Here is a 20,406-nt window from a genome sequence, read left to right as displayed (position 1 = left end):
GTGTGCTTTCAGGTAGGAATAAAAGACTATAGCTAGAAGTCTTTATTATTATAGTGACACATTACCTCTTTCTAAAAAACTACGTTACTTCAGAGGAAGCCGTTTCCCACAATGTTTTATACTATCAACAGCTCCCCAATGCTACCTTCGTGTACCTTCCCTTTAATCTTTCTCGGCTTAGGAGTAGAACCTCAGCTGGGCTACCGTTGTTGTTGTTGTTGTTTTTTTTTTTTTTTTTTTTTTTTTTTAATACACAACATCAAGATCTACCCTCGCAGGTACCCATTTATACCCCTGGGTGTCAGAGAAGAAATTATGTTATAGCAAAGCGTCTTGCTCAAGGACACAAGTGTCACGGCCGGGACCCGAACCCACCCTCCGATGACTTTAACCGAAAAGATGCGTCGGCCCCTATATATTATAATGTCCTGAAGTCTTTTAATAGAGTGAAGATTACGTCTTTTTCAGAAACTACGTTTCTTCAGAGGGAGCCGTTTCTTACAGTACTATCACTCAGCTCTCCATTGCTCGTTACCAAATATTAGTTTCTAAGTTGACAACTATTTTCAGTAAGTACCAATAGTGCCCAGAGGTGGATTTCACAAAGAGTTGGGACTATACTAGTCCTATCTCGAGTTAGGACCAGTTACTCGTCCTAACTTAGGACTATCCATGCAATTTGTATATCTCCTAGGACTAGTACAAGTCCTAACTCTTTGTGAAACCGACCCCCAGGTCTTTAAAGGAACACTACATAATTGATTTATGCTAACAAGACACTTGCTGGAGTGTAAGCACTTTTTGTAATCCACCATTTGCATAAAAATGACTGGCAAACCTGTAGAAGTTTTATCGATCGGCCATCTGGGTCACGAGAAGATGTGAAAAACCGATTACACATTTGCATGACAACAATTTATAAAATAATAAAATGCTCACTGAGCGATAAGCTAAAAACGGAAAATTAGTTATATTTATTTCTCACATCAAATGACATTCCAGACAGAAATACTTCATGGGATGTTTTCCACTATCATTATCGTTAGACCGTGTAAGTTTTATGTAAATCGGTGATCTTAGACGAGTTTTTTTTTCTTAACAATAATTATGCAGTGTTCCTTTTATACATACAATTGCATCGCAATGTTCAGTTATTTTTGTTTCCCTTAAACGTTTTTATTTTGTCTGACTGAATGGCCGGTGATCTGTTCTCCACCCATGGCCGATCTCAAGGAATCTCACAAGAACAAAAGCAGTTCATTCATAAAACGGGGAAAAGTTGTAAGGACTGTTCCATGTCGGCTAAATAGGTAAATCCAAAATAAACCCTTCCCCTTTTTTAAAATAAATACTTAGCAAACCACCAAGAAAATTTTAGTACAATTGAATCACCGTCCCGTTACATAACGCAGAGTTCATTTTAATTTTATGCAGAGTCAATTTTTGTTTTCCGCTCTATTGTTGTATTAAAAAAATACAACCACCCCTTGCATGTATTTGGTTCGGTCTGTTGACGTCACTAGGTCTTGAGGAAGCCGGAGTGTGGATAGAGTTTACGCATTGTACACTCATAGAAGACGACCATGGGTCTAGCTGCGATATTTTCCCCCCTTCTGTTGGGTGTGGCATTTTGCCTGATGCTGCAAGTAAAACGCTCTGTAAGTATATACATTGATTTTTTTGTTTGAGACAGCGTTATTTCTCAGTACACAATCGCACAAAAAGGTGACCGGAAAAGTTTCCGCATCACGCCACCACTTTTTGGTTCGATATGAAATAACAGTATCTAATTTTACCTCAATACGATATCCCTTTTTGTAAAAAAAAAATAGTGAAAAAGTGGTGGCGCCATACGAAAAGTTATCCATTATTAGTTGCTGAGGTGCTGTAGTTTTTGAGAAAATTTGAGTAAAACAATGTCATGAAAATACGTTTTTAAATGCTAAAATATGTTCGTCTCATGATCACTGAGACGATTTTTTTATTGACATTTCTCAAAATTTACAGCACCTCAGCAAGTAATATTTTCAGGGAAGCTTTCTACTATCATTATCTTCAAACTGTGTAAGTTAAATGTAAATCTGTGGACATTGTGGTGTTTTTTTTTTGTCCTACAAAAAGAACATTATACCCTTTAACTGCAAATCAACTGTAGTTGCATAGTAAAGTGTGGTGTTACGATACATCTGACGATGAATCGAAGTGCTTTGTGAAATCTGTCAACATTTAAACACAACCTCAAGACTCATCTGTTTATAGTATCCAGATACAGTGCGCCCTAAATTGTTAGGTTGTTAGCATCAAAATTAATATCCCCTATGCATATTTAACCTTAATTAACATGTTCGTTGTTTATTTATTTATTTCAAATTCGGAAACAGGTCTCACAAATAGGCCATAAATGGGAAATAAGTTACACGGCGTGTAGTAAAGACTGCGGAGAAGGTAAAACTTTAATAATTATTTTTGTCTGTTTGTTTCGAGTCGGCTAAAAAAGTTGGCCGAGATTTATGAATTTAAAATCAACACAACAACTGACACTCAAAACCCCATTGAAGCACAATAGCATTCTTTCCAGCTTATCTGGAAAAAAAGTTTGAAACTAATTGATTATTAAAGAGAAGTTAAGCCTGTTTTACTGAAAGCACTCGTAAATGTTTATACTATAGATGTCCATGGAATGTTAATGCTTGACTGAATCTAAACATAGGTAGCAAAGATTTAGTAATATAAGAAGCTATCCCCCCCCCCCAACTATTCCGTAATCGGTTTGCAAAATGAGTGCCTTTATTAAAGTAGACATACTCCTTTAAGGAATGATCAATTTTGTTTCATTCTATTTTTTCTAATGAGCAGGAGAGAGTGCTTGTCAAACATGTTTTACTGAACTTTTGAGTTTCTATTAATTTTGGTTGAAAAACATCACCAACCAAATCCTGGTCAACTCCTTTTTTTCACCCAACCTGTTTCAATAACGTTTTGTGTGTCAAGCATTTTATTAGATTAAAGGCAGTTGACACTATTATTGGTAATAATTACTCAAACTAATTATTAGCATAAAACCTTACTTGGTTAAAACGAGTAAAAATGAGGAGAGGTTGATAATATAAAATATTGTGTGAAACGGTTCCCTCTGAAGTAAAGTTTTCGAGAAAGAGGTAATTTTCCGCGAATTTGGTTTTGAGACCTCAGATTTAGAATTAATTGAGGTTTCGAAATCAAGCATCTGAAAGCGCACAACTATGGTGACAGTTTTTTTCTTTCTTTCATTATTATCTCGCAACTTCGACAACCAAGAGCTCAAAATTTCACAGGTTTGTTACTTTATGCATAATGTTGAGATACACCAAGTAAGAAGACTGGTCTTTGACAATAATTATTACCAATAGTGTCCAGGTCTTTAAAAAACACTGGGGACGATTTCACAAAGAACCTTAAAACTAGTCCTAGGAGATAATACTTATCTAGTCCTAAAAGTGAGGACGAGTAACTCATCCTAATTCTTTATAAGACATAAGTTTTAGCTCTTTTGTGAAATCCACCCCTGGACACCGACGTTTGGTAATGGTCAAAGACTGGGCCCAGTTGATAATTGAATTGCAATAGATTTCTGAAAGAAAAGATACCCTTGTTGCACGTGTGTGCATAAGAAAAGGCTTCAGCTGAAGCCTTTTGATATTATAATTAGTGAGAAATTACCTCTTCCTAAAAAAAGGACGGTACTGCTTCAAAGGGAGCCGCGTTTCTCACAATGTTTTACAGGCCTCTAACAGCTCTCTATTGCTCGTTACCTAGGACGTTTTTAGTGCCAACAATAATTATTAGTACTTGGAGTAATTACCAATAATAGTGTCCACTGCATTTAACGCAGTAGTACACTTGGCTCTGTGCTTAAAGGCAGTGGACACTATTGGTAACTACTCAAAATAATTATTGGCATAAAACTTTTCTTGGTGCCGAGTAATGTGGAGAGGTTGATGGTATAAAACATTGTGAGAAGCTGCTCCCTCTGAAGTGCCATATTATTTTTTGAGAAAGAAGTAATTTTCCATGATATTGATTTCGAGACCTCAGATTTAGAACTTGAGGTCTCGAAATCAACCATCTAAACGCACACAACTTCGTAAGACAGGGGTGTTTTTTCTTTCATTATTATCTCGCAAGTTCGATGACTGATTGAGCTCAAATTTCCACAGGTTTGTTATTTTATGCTTATGTTGATGACATACACCAACTGTGAAGGCTAGTCTTTGACAATTACCAATAGTGTCCACTGCCTTTAACATTTTGAGGAGACTGGAAAACAAATTGATCGTTTCAAACAAAGTTTCCGTAGGGCTCCCCACTTTTTCATTCGATTTGAAATAAAATACTGAAGAAGGTCCGGTTTGGATCGAAAGATATACATCATTACCTCAATGAGATATCCCTTTGTGTAAAAATGAGTGAAAAAGTGGTGGCGCCATACGGAAAGTTATTCACTTTGGTAAAAATACAATAATGTCATAACCACTATTTTTCCCCCTCCGGTTGACAGGAGTGCAACTCTTACAGAAATCATGCTATACGGTCGAGGCGATCCCCCAGTTAGCCTTGGAATCGTTCTGCAATGGCATAGCGATCACAGAACCACTTACGATTTCTTGTAACGCTCATCCATGTGACTGTAAGTATAGTAACGGCTGGAAATACGACTAATTTGTAAGGTGTATAATTAAATTTTATTCTCTCCATGATTTTGTCAATGAGTAGCTGTAGCAGAGGCAGAAAAATCCACGTGTCACACAAGTTGCCCGTCGACCGTTTAGATTTCCCCGCTCTTATTATAACACCACACCTAGTTCAGTGTTGTCTTAAAAGTATTTTACTCCAGTGGACCATTTTTTTACCGGTTACACAGCAATACAACACAATTTCTTTGAACACAAATTGTAGGACTATTAATATTTTAAGGTTTTTAATAGAAACGTAAAATAATTTGAGATTGCGGTGAATAAGTCTCTTGGGATTGATTGTCACTGTGAATAATATCGGGAAATGAGGTAGGCCCCCTACGCGCTTATAAAAAAAAAAGGTTTTATCTTGTCTATTGGTGGCGCTGTTTATATCAATAATATCGCCGCGCCATGCATGAGTTTTTTGTTTTTGATGTTCAGGACGTTTGGGGAGATCTAGCGGCACTTGTAAGTTCTAGTTTCCTTTTCTTTAAATGGTAAGATTGATAATATGTACATTATATTAATGCCGATACGTTAGACAGCTGCCATAGGACCAAAACCTTGATACATGATAAATTTGTACTGCTTAGTCATGTTATTTTTTTAGTGCTTACACTTCATGAATTGACTAACCACAGTACGCTATAACTTTATTAGTAAAACAGTAACACTGTTCTGCTGCTCCTAGAAAATAGAACTATTTCGGAGACGATGAGTGAACTCGTTGCATTTGTACGTACACATGTATGTACAATGCCCCAGTTACTGGGTCTAGTGTCAGAGGGGTTGTCATATGTGGATGTTCGTCTGTCTGTTTCTATCTATCTATCTATATGGTGAAGTACTTCTATCTAGAAACTATAATAAGGCTCCCCGTGAGCCATATGAGTCTAATGTGATATTGTGGCCCTCCTTATATTAACATGATTAACGCTATACTTTTCTTCAAATCAGCGTTGATAGGTGAAAGTTTTACGACTGTTAGTCAGCAATAACTGAAGTTTCTTTTGTACTACACTACCAAAACTTTCCCTACATACTCAATATACATCCATAATGCTTGTATTTCTTTTTTGTTGAGTGAAATTAAAAAACATCGTCAAAAAATGCAATTTTCTGCTCGGTACGACTCTGAAGCACCTTGGTTTCAGCAGTCGATCTTGTCATGAGACGAACCTAATGTAGATGTTATTTTAAGTTCGCCTGTATAAAACCAAAATTTAATTGGGTCGACCCAGAGTCGCTCCTAATCTATTTGGTTCGGCGCGACTCTGGAGCGCCTGTCTGAACTGTGTGTTAATTATTTTTGTTTGGACTTTTTTTCAGTATGTGAGAGGACGCTAACCAGAGCAATTGGAACGATTACTTCACCTTATTACCCGGACAAGTATTCAATTCCAAAATACTGTCGTTTGTTTGTCAAACTGCCGACCAACAAGCGCGTTCTTCTGTCCTTCTCCAAATTTGCACTTGAGGGATTAAACTTAGCTGGTCATTCGTTGAAGACAGAGGATGAGGTTTGTCTCTGTGGAACTTCGGTGCAGGTATGTTTAAATACTCGGTCCTTATATTGCGCTTTATTGTGGAAGTGTCGTGGCCGAGCGGTTGAGAGTACCGAATTCAAACTCTGGTGTTTCTGATCAGCAGAGTGTGGGTTCGAATCCCCAGCCGTGACACTTGTGTCCTTAAGCAAGACACATTACCATTGCTTCGTCCTTCGGAAGGGACGTAAAGCTTTTGGTCCCATGTGTTGTGTAAACGCATGTAAAAGAACCCAGTGCACTTATCAAAAAGAGAGAAGGGGTTCGCCCTGGTGTTCCTGGCTGTGGCTGCTGTATGCGCCGTAGCACCTTGTAAACCATTATAAGGTGGTAACTAATTGGGTCTCAAAATTCATCACTGCAATAACCTATCTTTCTGAAAGTTTGTATATACTAAGCGCCTTGAGTACCTTGTTTGGTAGATACGTGCGCTATAAGACTTCGTTATTATTATTATTTTATTATTAACACCTCTTATAAGGGGGCGTACCGAAAGAAGGGCACAGTGTTTTTTCCGGCAATGTAATCTGGAGCTACGGTTTGAAGTATGAGACATACATTGTACTGTATAAGTTATTCCTTTAAAGATACTGGACACTATTGGTAGTTGCCAAAGACCAGTCTTCTCACTTGGTGTATCTCAACATAAGCATATTAATAACAAACCTGTGAAAATGTTGCTCATTTGGTCGTCAAAGTTGCGAGATAATGAAAGAAAAAAACACCCTTGTCACACGAAGTTGTGTGCTTTCAGATGCTTGATTTCGAGACCTCCAATTCTAATCTAAATCTGAGGTCTCGAAATCAAATTCGTGGAAAATTACATCTTTTCTCAAAAATTATGTTACTTCAGAGGGAGTCGTTTCTCACGATGTTTTATACCATCAACCTCTCCCCATTACTCGTTGACGTTACCAAGAAAGGTTTCAAGTGCTAATATTTATTTTGAGTAATTACCACTAATGTCCAATGCCTTTAAAGCACAGTGTAACGGTATACAGGGTGCTGTGTGGGGCGCAATATAAATGCTAGGGCAAACCCCCTTCTCTTTTCGATGAGAGCACTGTGTCAGTATAAAGTCTAAGGTGTAACAGGCCTTTATGCCCCATTTTTGAAAGGGCAAGGGCACCAACACATTTTCTCCTAGGTAAAGGGCACCCTATGTGGAGATTGTAAATTTCTACTGGAGCTTTTCAAGGGCACCAAGGCAATGACCAGGAGGCAATCGCCTTTGTTGCCTCCTTGAAGTATCAGGCCTGCACATACCTTGCCGGAACAAAGTTGAGCTATTTTATACGCCCCCAGGGGCATGATAAAGCGGAAGCGAGTTTTATTAAAATCCTGACACCATCTGCTGAGACATCGGTTTTGTTGCTTCCCTGAAATTTTAGGCCTTGTGTGAAATTACTGACAAATGTTTGTTTTTTCTTCGTTAGATTTCAGATCAGATCGTAGCGAGTAGGTCGGACCGTTACTGTGGAACCAAGCCACATTTCAGTTGGATCTCAGATTCTAACTCTATTCTAGTGGAGTTTATGACGCAGTCGTCCCATCTCTTTAATAGGTTCAGTGCCGAATACGAAGCCGTCCCAGCCAAAAGCGGTGAGTAACAACTGACGTCGTATATTCGCATAGAGCTGCTTTTCAAGCAAATTTAAGTTTTAACCTTTTTAAAATATTGTATTACAGTTGCAACTCAGTTTTTATGCTGTGATGGCTATTGTCAATAAACCTATTATCAATCTATCTATCTGTCTGTCTATCAGCGTGCTACCAGTTCATTGACGTCACAGCGACTGACAAGGGATACGTGACATCACCCGGATACCCTAAGCAATATGGGAACAACATCCACTGCGAGTTTGCTCTACACGCAGACCCTACTCACGGCATCGCACTCACCATCGAAGAGTTCCAGCTGGAGCCGAGCCCGACATGTCACCTTGATTACGTTACGGTAAGTGCACAGAGATTTGATTTCAGTGTTTTAACCCAAAACCCTTTTTTTTTTAAACCCCCACCTTCAAAGAAAGAATTAATAATTAAAGCCATTGGACACTTTCGGTAAACAGTACGGTCCAAAGGCCCACACTTCGTGTATCACAATATATAAAATAACAAACTTGTGGAAGTTTAGGCTCAATCAGTCATCGGAGTCGGGAGAAAATAACAAGAAAACCCACCCTTGTTTCGGCACGTTTCGCCGTGTCATGACATGTGTTTACTATAATTCCGTAATTCTCGATGTCGAGAATTGATAATTGTTTTAATGTTTTCTCAAAAAGTAAAGCATTTCATTGAATAATATTTCAAGAGAAGTCTTTTACCAGTGCCCTCTGTAAACCCTGTAAGTTATTTGTAAATCTGTAAACTTTTTTTTTTTTTTCTGTTCCGAAAGTGTATAATGGCTTTAAAAGAAAACTATGTATTAAGTTTGTTTCATAATTTGCATCAAATTCAGAAGAAAACGAAGATGAAACCATTGGAACACCACAGATTGCAGAGTAGGGCTATCAAAACCATAGATAATTACTCGATATGGAAGCAGGCTTCAAAATAATTCCTTCTTACTTTTAACAAAATTCTACAGATTGAAGATTTGTACACACACCGGAAAAAGACTGTCTGTGGAACTCTCAACGCTGCTTCCTGGTTGTCCGATTCAAATGAAGTACTCCTAACGTTCCATTCCAACGAGAATGACGTCTATAATGGTTTCATCATCTACTATGAGACAATGAATCGAGTGCCGGGTAAGTAGTCTTAATGCATACTGGTTTCAAGTTGCCCAACTTATTCAACTCCGTACAATGGCCCACCATCACTCGATCACCGTGACCCAGATTTATCTCTCGTCTCTCCTTTCTCTCCAGACCTTGGCCCAATATCATGGCTCTGCTTACGGCCGAATTATGCGCTTACGATCACGTTTCCCCGCTTACATGCAAGCGCCGAGTTTCTGCGCTAGCCTTGTAACTGTAGAATGCCTAGTAATGTGGAGTACACACGCACACTCTGTGTGCACACTCTGTGAAATATGCTTGTCGTAAGCACAGAATCCCTTGCTTCCGTAAGTGCCGATTCTGTGCTTACGTTAAGCAGAGCCATGAAATTGGGCCCTGTTCTTATTCCCTTTGCTCATCAACCAACTGACCCCTCTCAGTCCACACAACACATAAACTTGCATTTGACAGGGCATTTTCCATTGGCCTTTTCCATTACCCATCCAAACCAGGAACTCCAAGCAGTGTCCCAGCCTTCAAACAGGCTCTCAAGACCCACCTTTACCCCTAGTCGACAGCGTCTTTGTACTTTTTGTTTTACTTTGTACTTGTTTTTACCTTTTTCTTTCTGCAGCGTCTTGTCAATTTGCCAATTTTGCGCTTTATGGGGTGTCGTGGCCGAGGGGATAAGAGCACCAAATTCAAGCTCTGGTGATTTTGTTCATTAGAGTGTGTGTTTGAATCCCGGTCGTGACACTTGTGTCCCTGAGCAAGACACTTCACTATGATTGCTTCTCTCCACCCAGAAATAAATGGGTACCTGTGAGGGCAGAGATGGTTCTTGTGATTGATTTAGCCGAGTAGCGCATTTGTTGCACAAGGCATAATACTCCACAGGGAGCTGAGATGGTTTAAGGAATGATTTAAGACCCAGTGACTAAGGGTAATAATGTTGGAGTGCCACATGAGCGTCACTGCGTGAAGGACCTGAGCACGATATAAGAAGCCATTATTATTATTGTTATTATTATAAATATTATAATACACCCTTTCGGGATGCAAACACAGATGTGGCTCATCTGTAGTGCCACATTGTATTCCAGTTTCCACGTCGTCATTCCACATCTCCTCTGTTTTAGACTCTCTACACTGGCTGCCAATTAAATAGGCCATTTGCTCTTAACAGTTCGGCCACGACACTTCCATCGCTGCCCCTTCCTAGGTTGTATCGTCCTGTATTTGTGCAAAATTGACTCATTTTAGTACTTATGTTTCAGCGGGAAGTCGGACGTTTACCGATCCAGAAGGGATCATTACCTCCCCCGGTTATCCGCTCGTCTACCCACCAAACACCCAGGCCTTCTACCACATCTATGCCGACCCCTCCCAGATAGTCGTCCTAAGGTTTGACGACTTCCAAACGGAGAGGGACGACTCACAGGGGCAGCCGGTGCCCCTGCCCCGCATTCGCAGGAGCACCTTGAGTGCTATACAGTTTGAGAAAGGGGCACGTTGCGAGGGGGCGGATTACGTTAAGGCAAGTATCAACCAGGGATGTGATGTCTCTGTTTTACAGATCAAAGATTTACATGAATTTTACACTCTCTAATGTAGAAAACATCCCTTAAAATATTTCTGTCTGAAATGTCATATTTGATGAGGAATGAATTTATCTTATTTACCGCTCAGTGAGCGTTTTATTAATTTAAAAAAAAATAGTTTTCATGTGTAATCTGTTTTCTACTATTTTCTTGTGACCCAGATGGCCGATCGATCTCAAACTTTTACAGGTTTGTCAGTTTATGTATATGGTGGATTACATAAAGTGCTTACACTGCCAGTAACTGTTCTCTTAGCAAAAATCAGTTCTGTGATGTTCCTTTACATGTAAGTCTGTTCTTGTGCGTTATTTTTTAGGTTGAGGACATCTTAGCTGGTTCCAGTATTTCCTACTGCGGTAAACTCCCCACTTTCACCTGGTTCTCTGAAACCAACGCTGTCTTGCTGAAGTTTGTCACCGATGCCGATGAGAACTACAAGGGATTCAGTGCATCTTATAGGACACTTGAAAGAAGCCCTGTTTCTGGTATGTACTAGTGATGTGACTTCTCCATTTTAAAACAGAAATCAGTTTTTATTTAAAGGCAGTGGACACTATTGGTAATTACTCAAAATAATTATTTAGCATAAAACCTTTCTTGGTGACAAGTAATGGGGAGAGGTTGATGGTATAAAACATTGTGAGAAACGGCTCCCTCTGAAGTGCCACAGTTTTCGAGAAAGAAGTAGTTTTCCACAAATTTGATTTCGAGACCTCAGATTTAGAAGTTGAGGTCTCGAAATCAACTTTCTAAGCGCACACAACTCCGTGTGACAAGGGTTTTTTTTCTTTCATTATTATCTCGCAAGTTCGATGACCGATTGAGCTCAAATTTTTACAGGTTTTATGCATATGTTGAGATACACCAACTGTGAAGGCTAGTCTTTGACATTTACCAATAGTGTCCACTGTCTTTAAAGACACTGGACAATATTGGTAATTGTCAAAGACCAGTCTTGTCACTTGGTGTATCTCAACATATGCATTGTAAAAATTTGAGCTCAATTGGTCGTCGAAGTTCCGAGATAATATTGACAGAAAAAACACCCTTGTCACACAAAGTTGTGTACTTTCAGATGCTTGATTTCGAAGTCTCAAAATCTAATTCTGAGGTCTCGAAATCAAATTCGTGGAAAATTACTTCTCTCTTGAAAACTTAGTTACTTCAGAGGGAGCCGTCAACAGTCAACAGCTCTCCATTTACTCGTTACTGAGTAAGTTTTTATGTTAATAATTATTTTGAGAAGTTACCAATAGTGTACAGTGCCTTTAAACCCTTACATGTACCTTGAAAAAAAAGCAAAAATGAAAATATATTTCCTCTTTTTTTTTTTTTCTTTTTTTAAATATATTTTGTAGCTTAGATCAAATTCATAATAAAATAAAGAAAAACCCATATGGAACACCCCAGATTGTTCAGAACCAAAGACAAATGTATGTAAGGAGGCTTCGCACTCGGAAACTTTCGTACTCGCAAGCTTTCGTGCTTGCAAGCTTTCGCGCTCGCAAGCTTTCACGCTTTGCACTCACAGCCTTTCACGCTTTAATAATAATATAATATCAAAGTCTTATATAGCGCACGTATCTACCAAACAAGGTACTCAAGGCGCTGAGTATATTACAAACTTACAGAAAGATAGGCAATTGCAGTGATGAATTCTGAGGGCCCAATTATTTAGCACCTTATAAGGGTTTACAAGGTGCTACGGCGCATTAAGCAGCCACAACCAGGAACACCGGGGCGAACCCCTTCTCTTTTTGATAAGTGCACTGGGTTCTTTTACATGCGTTACACAACACATGGGACCAACAGCTTTACGTCCCATCCGAAGGACGAAGCAATGGTTAAGTGTCTTGCTCAAGGACACAGTGTCACGGCTGGGGATTCGAACCCACACTCTGCTGATCAGAAACACCAGAGTTTGAATTCGGTGCTCTTAACCGCTCGGCCACGACACTTCCACTTTGTGCTCATAGATAAAGTTCTGGAACTCTGTGCCACTTAATCTTAGATTTTGTCTGTGTACCGCATGTGTAATTCAAAATTCTTCTCAAAACTTATCTTATGTCATAGGTTTGGACTAATTTAGTTGTGTCAGTTTTCTTTCATTGGTTTGGGGTTAAAGCCATTGGACACTTTCGGTAAACAGTATTGTCCAAGGCCCACACTTCGTGTATCACAACATATATATCAAATAACAAACCTGTGAAAATTTAGGCTCAATCGGTCATCGGATTTGGGAGAAAAAAACGGGAAAACCCATACCTTTTTTCTGCACGTTTCGCAGTGTCATGACATGTGTTTAAAATAAATCTGTAGTTCTCGTTTAGCGAGAATTGATAATTGTATTAATGTTTTCTCAAAAAGTAAAGCATTTCATGGAATAATATTTCAAGAGAAGTCTTTCACCATTACCTTCTGTAAACCCTGTAAGTTATTTGTAAATCTGTGAACTTTAATTTTTGTTTCTGTTCCGAAAGTGTATAATGGCTTTAAGTGTGGCTTGAACACCCAGAAGGGTGGGTATAAAAAATAAATGTTATTAACATATACAAACTTTGTGACACAAAGGTCAAATTACAGAGTTATTAAAATAGTTCTAATTACATGTACATGTACATGTATGTCTAACTTATATACATGTTGTCAAAGGCACACCTACCTAATATCAAAAATAAATAATATCAAATAAGTCTAGGTTTAAATATTATTATTATTACTATTACTGTTTATTTTGCGTTCTTTTTAGACTGGGAGCTGGTGTTCCGCGCAGCTTCGGTCACAGAGACAGATGTTGTTTCAAAGTGGCTGGATACCAGTCGAGGCTACAATGAGTTTGATCACAACGCCAAATCCATCCATAAGGAGCACTCTCCGAATACGTATAAAAACTCTCTTGTCAACGACTGGGCGAACGTCGGCATCACAAAAGTAAGTTCAATTCAGTGTAGATTTACTTCCATACAGTTATTAAGTTTGCGGTAACACTATGTGTGTATCTACTTGCCAGGTAGAGTTTGCTCTTTAGAGAACTGTCTTGCTTTATATTTGGTTTGCGTGGTTTTCCTTTTACCTTGTCGACTAACGTAGTTGGCCATTTATGTGGGTCAAATTTTTGACTACCATAAATGGCCGACCATGTTAGTTCGCAAAGCAAGGAAAACCAAGCAATTTTTATAACAAACGATTACAAATGCTTTTCAAAGACCAACTCAACCGGTCCAAGGCACTGTGTCCCTTTAATCTCTTTGAAAACTCAGACCAAAGTAAGCGGGGAATCGTGATCGTAAGCGTAGAATTTCTGCGCTAGCCTTGTAGCGTAGAATCCCTAGTAACACGGAGTACGCACAAGCAGGAGCAAAAGCCAAAATTTGCCGCTAACCTGTGAAATATGCTTATCGTAAGCACAGAATTCCCTGCTTCCGTAAGCGCCGATTCTGTGCTTACGACAATTACCAATAGTGTCCAGTCTCTTTAAATAGGTTTAAATCTTTTGAAAACTTCAGGTGAAGATTGAACTGTACAAGCAGGGGTCGGTGGTTGCTGCTTTTCACTTCAAGAACAACCCCGGGGTGCGAGGTACCATCCAGAACTGGTTCCACTGCGGCAACCGGCTGTATTCAACGCATAGCGATCTACTTCAGGATGACTGCGCTGACTTAGTCTATGACAACAGAGGCATCTTTGAAATTACGTAAGACACTTTTCCAGCTTGATAACGTTACAATTTGAATTCTGTGCCCAGATTGATAGAGCTGCTTAAGCTGAGATAGTTTAAGGAATGAATGGTCCAGTGTTCATGCAGGCTAATAATGTTGAAAGTGTTTTGAGACATGGTGTATAAAGCGCTATATTTATTATTATACTTCATAATGGCTTATTGGGTTAAAGACACTGGACACTATTGGTAATTGTCAAAGACCAATCTTCTCACTTGGTGTATATCGACATATGTGTAAAATAACAAACCTGTGAACATTTAAGCTCAATTGGTCATCGAAGTTGCGAGATAATAATGAAAGAAAAAACACCCTTGTCACACAAAGTTGTGTGCTTTCAGATACTTGATTTCGAGACAAATCTGAGGTCTCGAAATCAAATTCGTGGAAAATTACTTCTTTCTTGGAAACTACGTACGTCACTTCAGAGGGAGCCGTTTCTCACAAAGTTTTGTACTATCAACCTCTCCCCATTACTCGTTACCAAGTGAGGTTTTATGCTAATAATTATTTTGAGTAATTACCAACAGTGTCCACTGCCTTTGAAAAAAGGAATAACAAAGCACCTCAAGAGAGAATCTGACTCTAATGACTATGTTAATGATCCAGTAACCAAAAGGGAGCCTCCATGGGGGACTGTGCCACTGCGGAGGGGAAGCTGTGGCTGGATATACAAGACAGGATTCCGGCTATAGACCTCCCCGGGTCCTGCCCTTATGAAAGAGATGCCGACCGAGTTACAAAGTTCTTTTACACCACGGCCTCTGATAAAGCTGGTGTTACTAGTACAGGTAAGGGTCTCAACCCCCCCCCCTCAGTTATTGTTTAAAGACCCTGGACACTATTGGTAATTGTCAAAGACCGGTCTTCTCACTTGCTGTATCTCAACATGTGCATGAAATAACAAACCTGTGAAAATTTTGAGCTCAATCGGTCATGGAAGTTGCGAGATAATAATGAAAGAAAAAAAAAACACCCTTGTCACACGAAGTTGTGTGCTTTTAGATGGTTGATTTCAAGACCTCAAATTCTAAATCTGAGGTCTCGAAATCAAATTCGTGGAAAATTACTTCTTTCTTGAAAAACTACTCGACTTCAGAGGGAGCCGTTTCTCACAATGTTTTATACTACCAATCTCTCCCCATTACTCGTCACCAAGTAAAGTTTTATGCCAATAATTATTTTGAGTAACTACCAATAGTTTCCACTGCCTTTAAAGGCACTGGACACCTTTGGTAATAAACCCTTTTCATGAAATATGCTAATTAAATTCAGGCATGCGTACAGACCCTGTTGGTTGGCACTTTAGCAAACGCACAATCACGTCTGCGTTACGCGGCTGTGAGTATACACACATCGGTGTACGGGTAAAAACCAAAATAAATATGTATGGATTTGTTAAGAGCACATTCTAAAGTGCATTTGAAATTAATATGCGATTTATCTTTTCTACATGTATGATGAAGAATACTGACTCTTGAATACTTTATTCCTCTAGGCACAAACATCGACACAGCTGACGTTTTCACAATTTGGATTCAGAGGGGTAAGTTTGCTGAAAGTAATGGCAAATAATAGTAATAAAAATAATATCAAAGCCTTATATAGCGCACGCACATATCTACCAAACAAGGTACATGAGGCGCTGAGTATACACAAACTTTCAGAAAGTCAGCTTACTGCAGTGATGGATTCTGAGACCCAATTATTTAGCACCTTACAAGGTGCTGCGGCGCATTAAGCAGCCACAGCTAGGAACACCGGGCGAACGCCTTCTCTTTTCGATAAGTGCACTGGGTCATTTTACAAGCGTTATACAACACATGTCACCAATGGCTTTACGTCCCATCGGAAGGACATATGTAGCAATGGCTAAGTGTCTTGCTTAAGGACACAAGTGTCACGGCTGGGGATTCGAACCCACACTCTGCTGATCAGAAACACCAGAGTTTGAATTCGGTGCTTTTAACCGCTCGGCCACGACACTTCAAGTGAAAATATACTTTCATTGGTTGTTTTTTGTAGAGCAGCGCCGTGAGTGGCGTTTGCGACGGATACCGGCGCTATAAAAGTTTCCATTATTATTATTGTTGTTATAAACAGTAGGCCTAATGAAGGCGACTAGTGTAATTGACTACTTGACTAGTCGCATCTGAAATAGTCGCAACTTCTACCCTAGTCGCGACTCATTTTAAATTCCTAAGATACTTTGGGGCAAAATATTTGCCACAGACGCAATAGTAAAAACTCATGACACTCTAGTATACAAATATTGACTGCTTCGAGTGCTATGGTTAAAACTATGACTCCCGAGGTGATCCACGGAGCGTTCTATTTTCCCGAGGCGAAGCCGAGGGAAAATAGAACGCTCCGGGGATCACTGAGGGAGTCTTAGTTTTTAACCATTGCACGAGTAAAAGCAGTCAATATTTGTTTTATAACACCCCAAAAATTTCTAAAACCTGTATTATTATTATTAAGTTACAGACCTGAATGCTACAATCCACGGACGACGCGAACACAGATTGCAAACACTTTTACCTACTGTGTTGCATGTAGTGTCGGACAATCCGAAATGGTTACTATTAATTTATCATCCTCGTACACGCAACGGACGTCTGGGTACTGCACGCCGTGTGCTAGTCTGTCGGACTAGCGCATGGCGCCATGTGCTAGTCTTCAGACTAGCGCATGGCAAACCGACGCTCTATCACACGGCCGTCGTCTAGCAAAACTAAGACATGTCATGTGACGCGCTCTAAACCAATGAGCAGGCACAATACTTGCAAGGGGTGTTATAAATAGAAATAGTTAAAGGGATGTTTTCTACTATCATCATTATAATACCGTGTAAGTTTTACCCTAAATCTGTGATCTTAGACAATTTTCTTTTGGTATTTATTTAATTTGTTTTCATTTTCTTGACAGATTGCGATCAGAGTGTCGTTTTTAATCCTACATTACAAAAAGCGGAGTTTTCATCTGATGGTTTTGCCCTGGGTAGGAACTACCCGAACAACGAACACTGCGACTATTACTTCTTGAACACCCCTTTCGATCGGCTGCTGCTGTATTTCGACTATTTCTTCCTGGAGCACGAGGACGGCGTTTGTACGAAGGATTACATCGAGATTGAGGACCTGACAACCAAGCGCATCGACAGGTTTTGTGGCAACCAAAACAAACCTCTGTTCACAACCGACGGAAATGCCGCTGTCGTACGCTTTCGTAGCGATGGTTTCAGTAACTTCCCCGGATGGCGTCTTCAAGCCAGTGTGCAAAGTCGTAACATTGAAGGTGCGATATCTGCTTTGGCCCTCTTGGCTGCTCTCAGTTCTTATTAGATGTTAAATTTGCATCGGGGATAAAGAATATTCATTTTGGTTTTACCTGGATACACCGATGTGTATAGCACTGTGCATGTATACTCAGTACTTTCCTCGGGTGGGATTCGAATGCAAAACCATTGCAATTCTAGAGCAGAGTCATACCAACTAGACCACCGAGATTGACCGGTAGCTAGAGGCAGTTTGAATCCTTTGTTTTAGCAGCGGGTACTGCAAACGATTTAATAGATGTTAAATTTGCACCGGGGGATAAAGAATATTAATTTTGGTTTTACCTGGATACACCGATGTGTATAGCACTGTGCATGTATACTCGGTACTTTCCTCAGGTGGGATTCGAATGCACAACCTTTGCAATTCTAGAGCAGTGTCTTACCAACTAGACCACCGAGATTGACCGGTAGCTAGAGGCAGTTTGAATCCTATGTTTTAGCAGCGGGTACTGCAAACGATTTAATAGATGTTAAATTTGCACCGGGGGATAAAGAATATTCATTTTGGTTTTACCAATATACACTGATGTGTGTTAGCACTGTATACTCGGTGCTTACCTGAGTTCTGTGAAAAAAAATCACAGGCATATTACTCGGGTGGGATTTGAACCCACGTCCTTTGCAATTTTAGAGCAGTGTTTAATAGATGAATTGTAGTATGCAACATCGACCCCCACCTTTGATGTATTAACTAGGGAAAAGTGGCATTGCAGGTTCCAATCCTGTTGAATTAACATAAGCATAAAATAACACGCCTGAGAAAATTTGAGCTAAATTGGTCATCGCAGTTGCAAAAAAAGGATGAGAGAAAAAAACACCCTTGTTTGACAAATTTGTGCGCGTTCAGAAAGGAATGCACTTTTCCCTTGTCAATACGTCAAAGATGGCCGTCGATAGGGCGCATTGCAATCCATCTATTGTCATTGTCAACATGAAAAATAAATGGGCATTGAATTAAATTGAATTGAAAGCAAGTCTTATTGATGTTCTCTAATCAGACTGCTCATCTGTCCTGACGACCGATTCGGGTGATGTGAGGAATGCTGACTACCCTTCGCCGTTAACGAACTTCCGACTTCAGGGATGTGAGACGATCCTTCATGCAAGCATTCCTCACCGTGTCACGCTCTCGCTCACCGAAGTTCACGTAGATCTCGCCGATTGCCCAGAGCTAACCGTACGTATTAATATACTTTTTTGGACGTTGCAGGTCCCAATCCTGTTGAATTATTGTTTTTGTTTTAAAGGGAAGGTACACTAATGGTAATTGTCAAAGACCAGTCTTCTCACTTGGTGTATCCCAACATAAGCATAAAATAATACGCCTGAGAAAATTTGAGCTAAATTGGTCATCGAAGTTGCAAGAAAATGACAAGAGAAAAAAACACCCTTGTTTGACGAATTTGTGTGCTTTCAGATAGGAATAAAAGACTTCTGGCTAGAAGTCTTTTATTATTTTTTTGAGAAATTACCTCTTTCTCAAAATCTATGGTACTTCAGAGGGAGCCGTTTCTCACAATGTTTTAAGCTATCAACAGCTATACAATGCTCGTTACCAATTCAGTTTTTAAGTTATTATTTGTTTTGAGTAAATACTAAACGTGTACCTTCCCTTTAACCATGAATTCAAAAGCATGCCTGGAATAAGCCATTTGCATGTTAGATTTGAATAATGTCTAGTACAATGACTTGCTTAGGCACAATGTACCGCTTACATTTGAATTCCTCAGTCTATAGAGACAGTTGCTATGTCAAATGATTCGGGGCAAGCTTTTGTATTTCAGATATCATCACTCAGTATGCACCTTTCCGCAGTAACCTAAGATCAGCCGATCAACGTCTCCTCGTAGAACATATGGCAAAGAACACATGGGGAGCCCGTTCTTTCTTGGTTACTGCGGGGAAGGTGTGGCATAGTCTTCCCTACCACATCAGGACTGCAAATACAACATCTTCTTTCAAAACTGTCCTCAAAACCCACCTCTTTGCAGTTAAACAATGACCAGCGACTCTCTACAAACTTTTTCTGTTCCTTTCTTTTGAACTGTTTATTTTGTATCCTGAGCGAGCGCCATGAGGGCCTTTTTGTGGCGGATACCGGCGCTATATAAGACTCCATTATTATTATTATTAACCTCCAGATGAGCTAACCCTGGTACCATTGTGCCATACACATCCATTTAGAATCGTGTATGGGTTTTCACCATCTCTTGTACATAATTAAAGCAAAAGCTTGCCCCTAATCATCTGACATACGTAGCAACTGTCTCGATGTCATCGTACCACCAGACAATTTATTTTCAAATCTAACACGCAAATTGCTTCTTACATGAAGGCCTCCATCACTCCCTGGTTTGGCCTTGGTGCCCCTTCAAAAGTTTCCTATTGACTTTAAGATTTTAATAATAATGTGTTTAATTGCAGATTTTTGACGCCGCCTCATCTACTCCGATTATTGAAGTTTCTGGTAAAATCTACCCTTTTTCTTGGACGTCGACTTCCAATGAGATGAGCTTGTGGTACTGTACCGGCCTTCCGTATCGATCGTACCTATTCTATGAGGGAAACTTTCAAACTTCAATCAGCCCCAAACCAGCAAGTACGTTAAAGGAACACGTTGCCTTGGATGGGTCGAGTTGGTCTTTAAAAAGCGTTTGTAACCGTTTGTTATAAAATGCATATGGTTAGAAAGATGTTTTAAAAGTACCAAACAATGATCCACACACATTTGCCTCGAAATTGCGTGGTTTTCTTTTTACTTTGC

General features: G+C 39.6%; 1 protein-coding gene across 1 annotated transcript in view; it reads left to right on the top strand.

The window, feature by feature from the left end:
• The first annotated feature begins 1,546 nt into the window (after nucleotides 1-1,546).
• Nucleotides 1,547-20,406, top strand: part of LOC139953623 (cubilin-like) — a 38,562-nt gene continuing 19,702 nt past the window's right edge. Inside the window, 16 exon segments of the mRNA XM_071953103.1 lie at nucleotides 1,547-1,658; nucleotides 2,382-2,445; nucleotides 4,538-4,666; nucleotides 6,045-6,262; nucleotides 7,696-7,861; nucleotides 8,026-8,216; nucleotides 8,850-9,012; nucleotides 10,260-10,519; nucleotides 10,900-11,068; nucleotides 13,333-13,514; nucleotides 14,090-14,277; nucleotides 14,912-15,093; nucleotides 15,801-15,848; nucleotides 17,231-17,599; nucleotides 18,641-18,819; nucleotides 20,067-20,241. Coding sequence (XP_071809204.1) covers nucleotides 1,584-1,658; nucleotides 2,382-2,445; nucleotides 4,538-4,666; nucleotides 6,045-6,262; nucleotides 7,696-7,861; nucleotides 8,026-8,216; nucleotides 8,850-9,012; nucleotides 10,260-10,519; nucleotides 10,900-11,068; nucleotides 13,333-13,514; nucleotides 14,090-14,277; nucleotides 14,912-15,093; nucleotides 15,801-15,848; nucleotides 17,231-17,599; nucleotides 18,641-18,819; nucleotides 20,067-20,241 — 2,758 coding nt within the window. The 5' untranslated portion in view covers nucleotides 1,547-1,583.

Source organism: Asterias amurensis, chromosome 22, assembly GCF_032118995.1.
Source record: "Asterias amurensis chromosome 22, ASM3211899v1".
NCBI lineage: Eukaryota > Metazoa > Echinodermata > Asteroidea > Forcipulatida > Asteriidae > Asterias > Asterias amurensis.
This window is presented reverse-complemented; position numbering and strand designations above follow the sequence as displayed.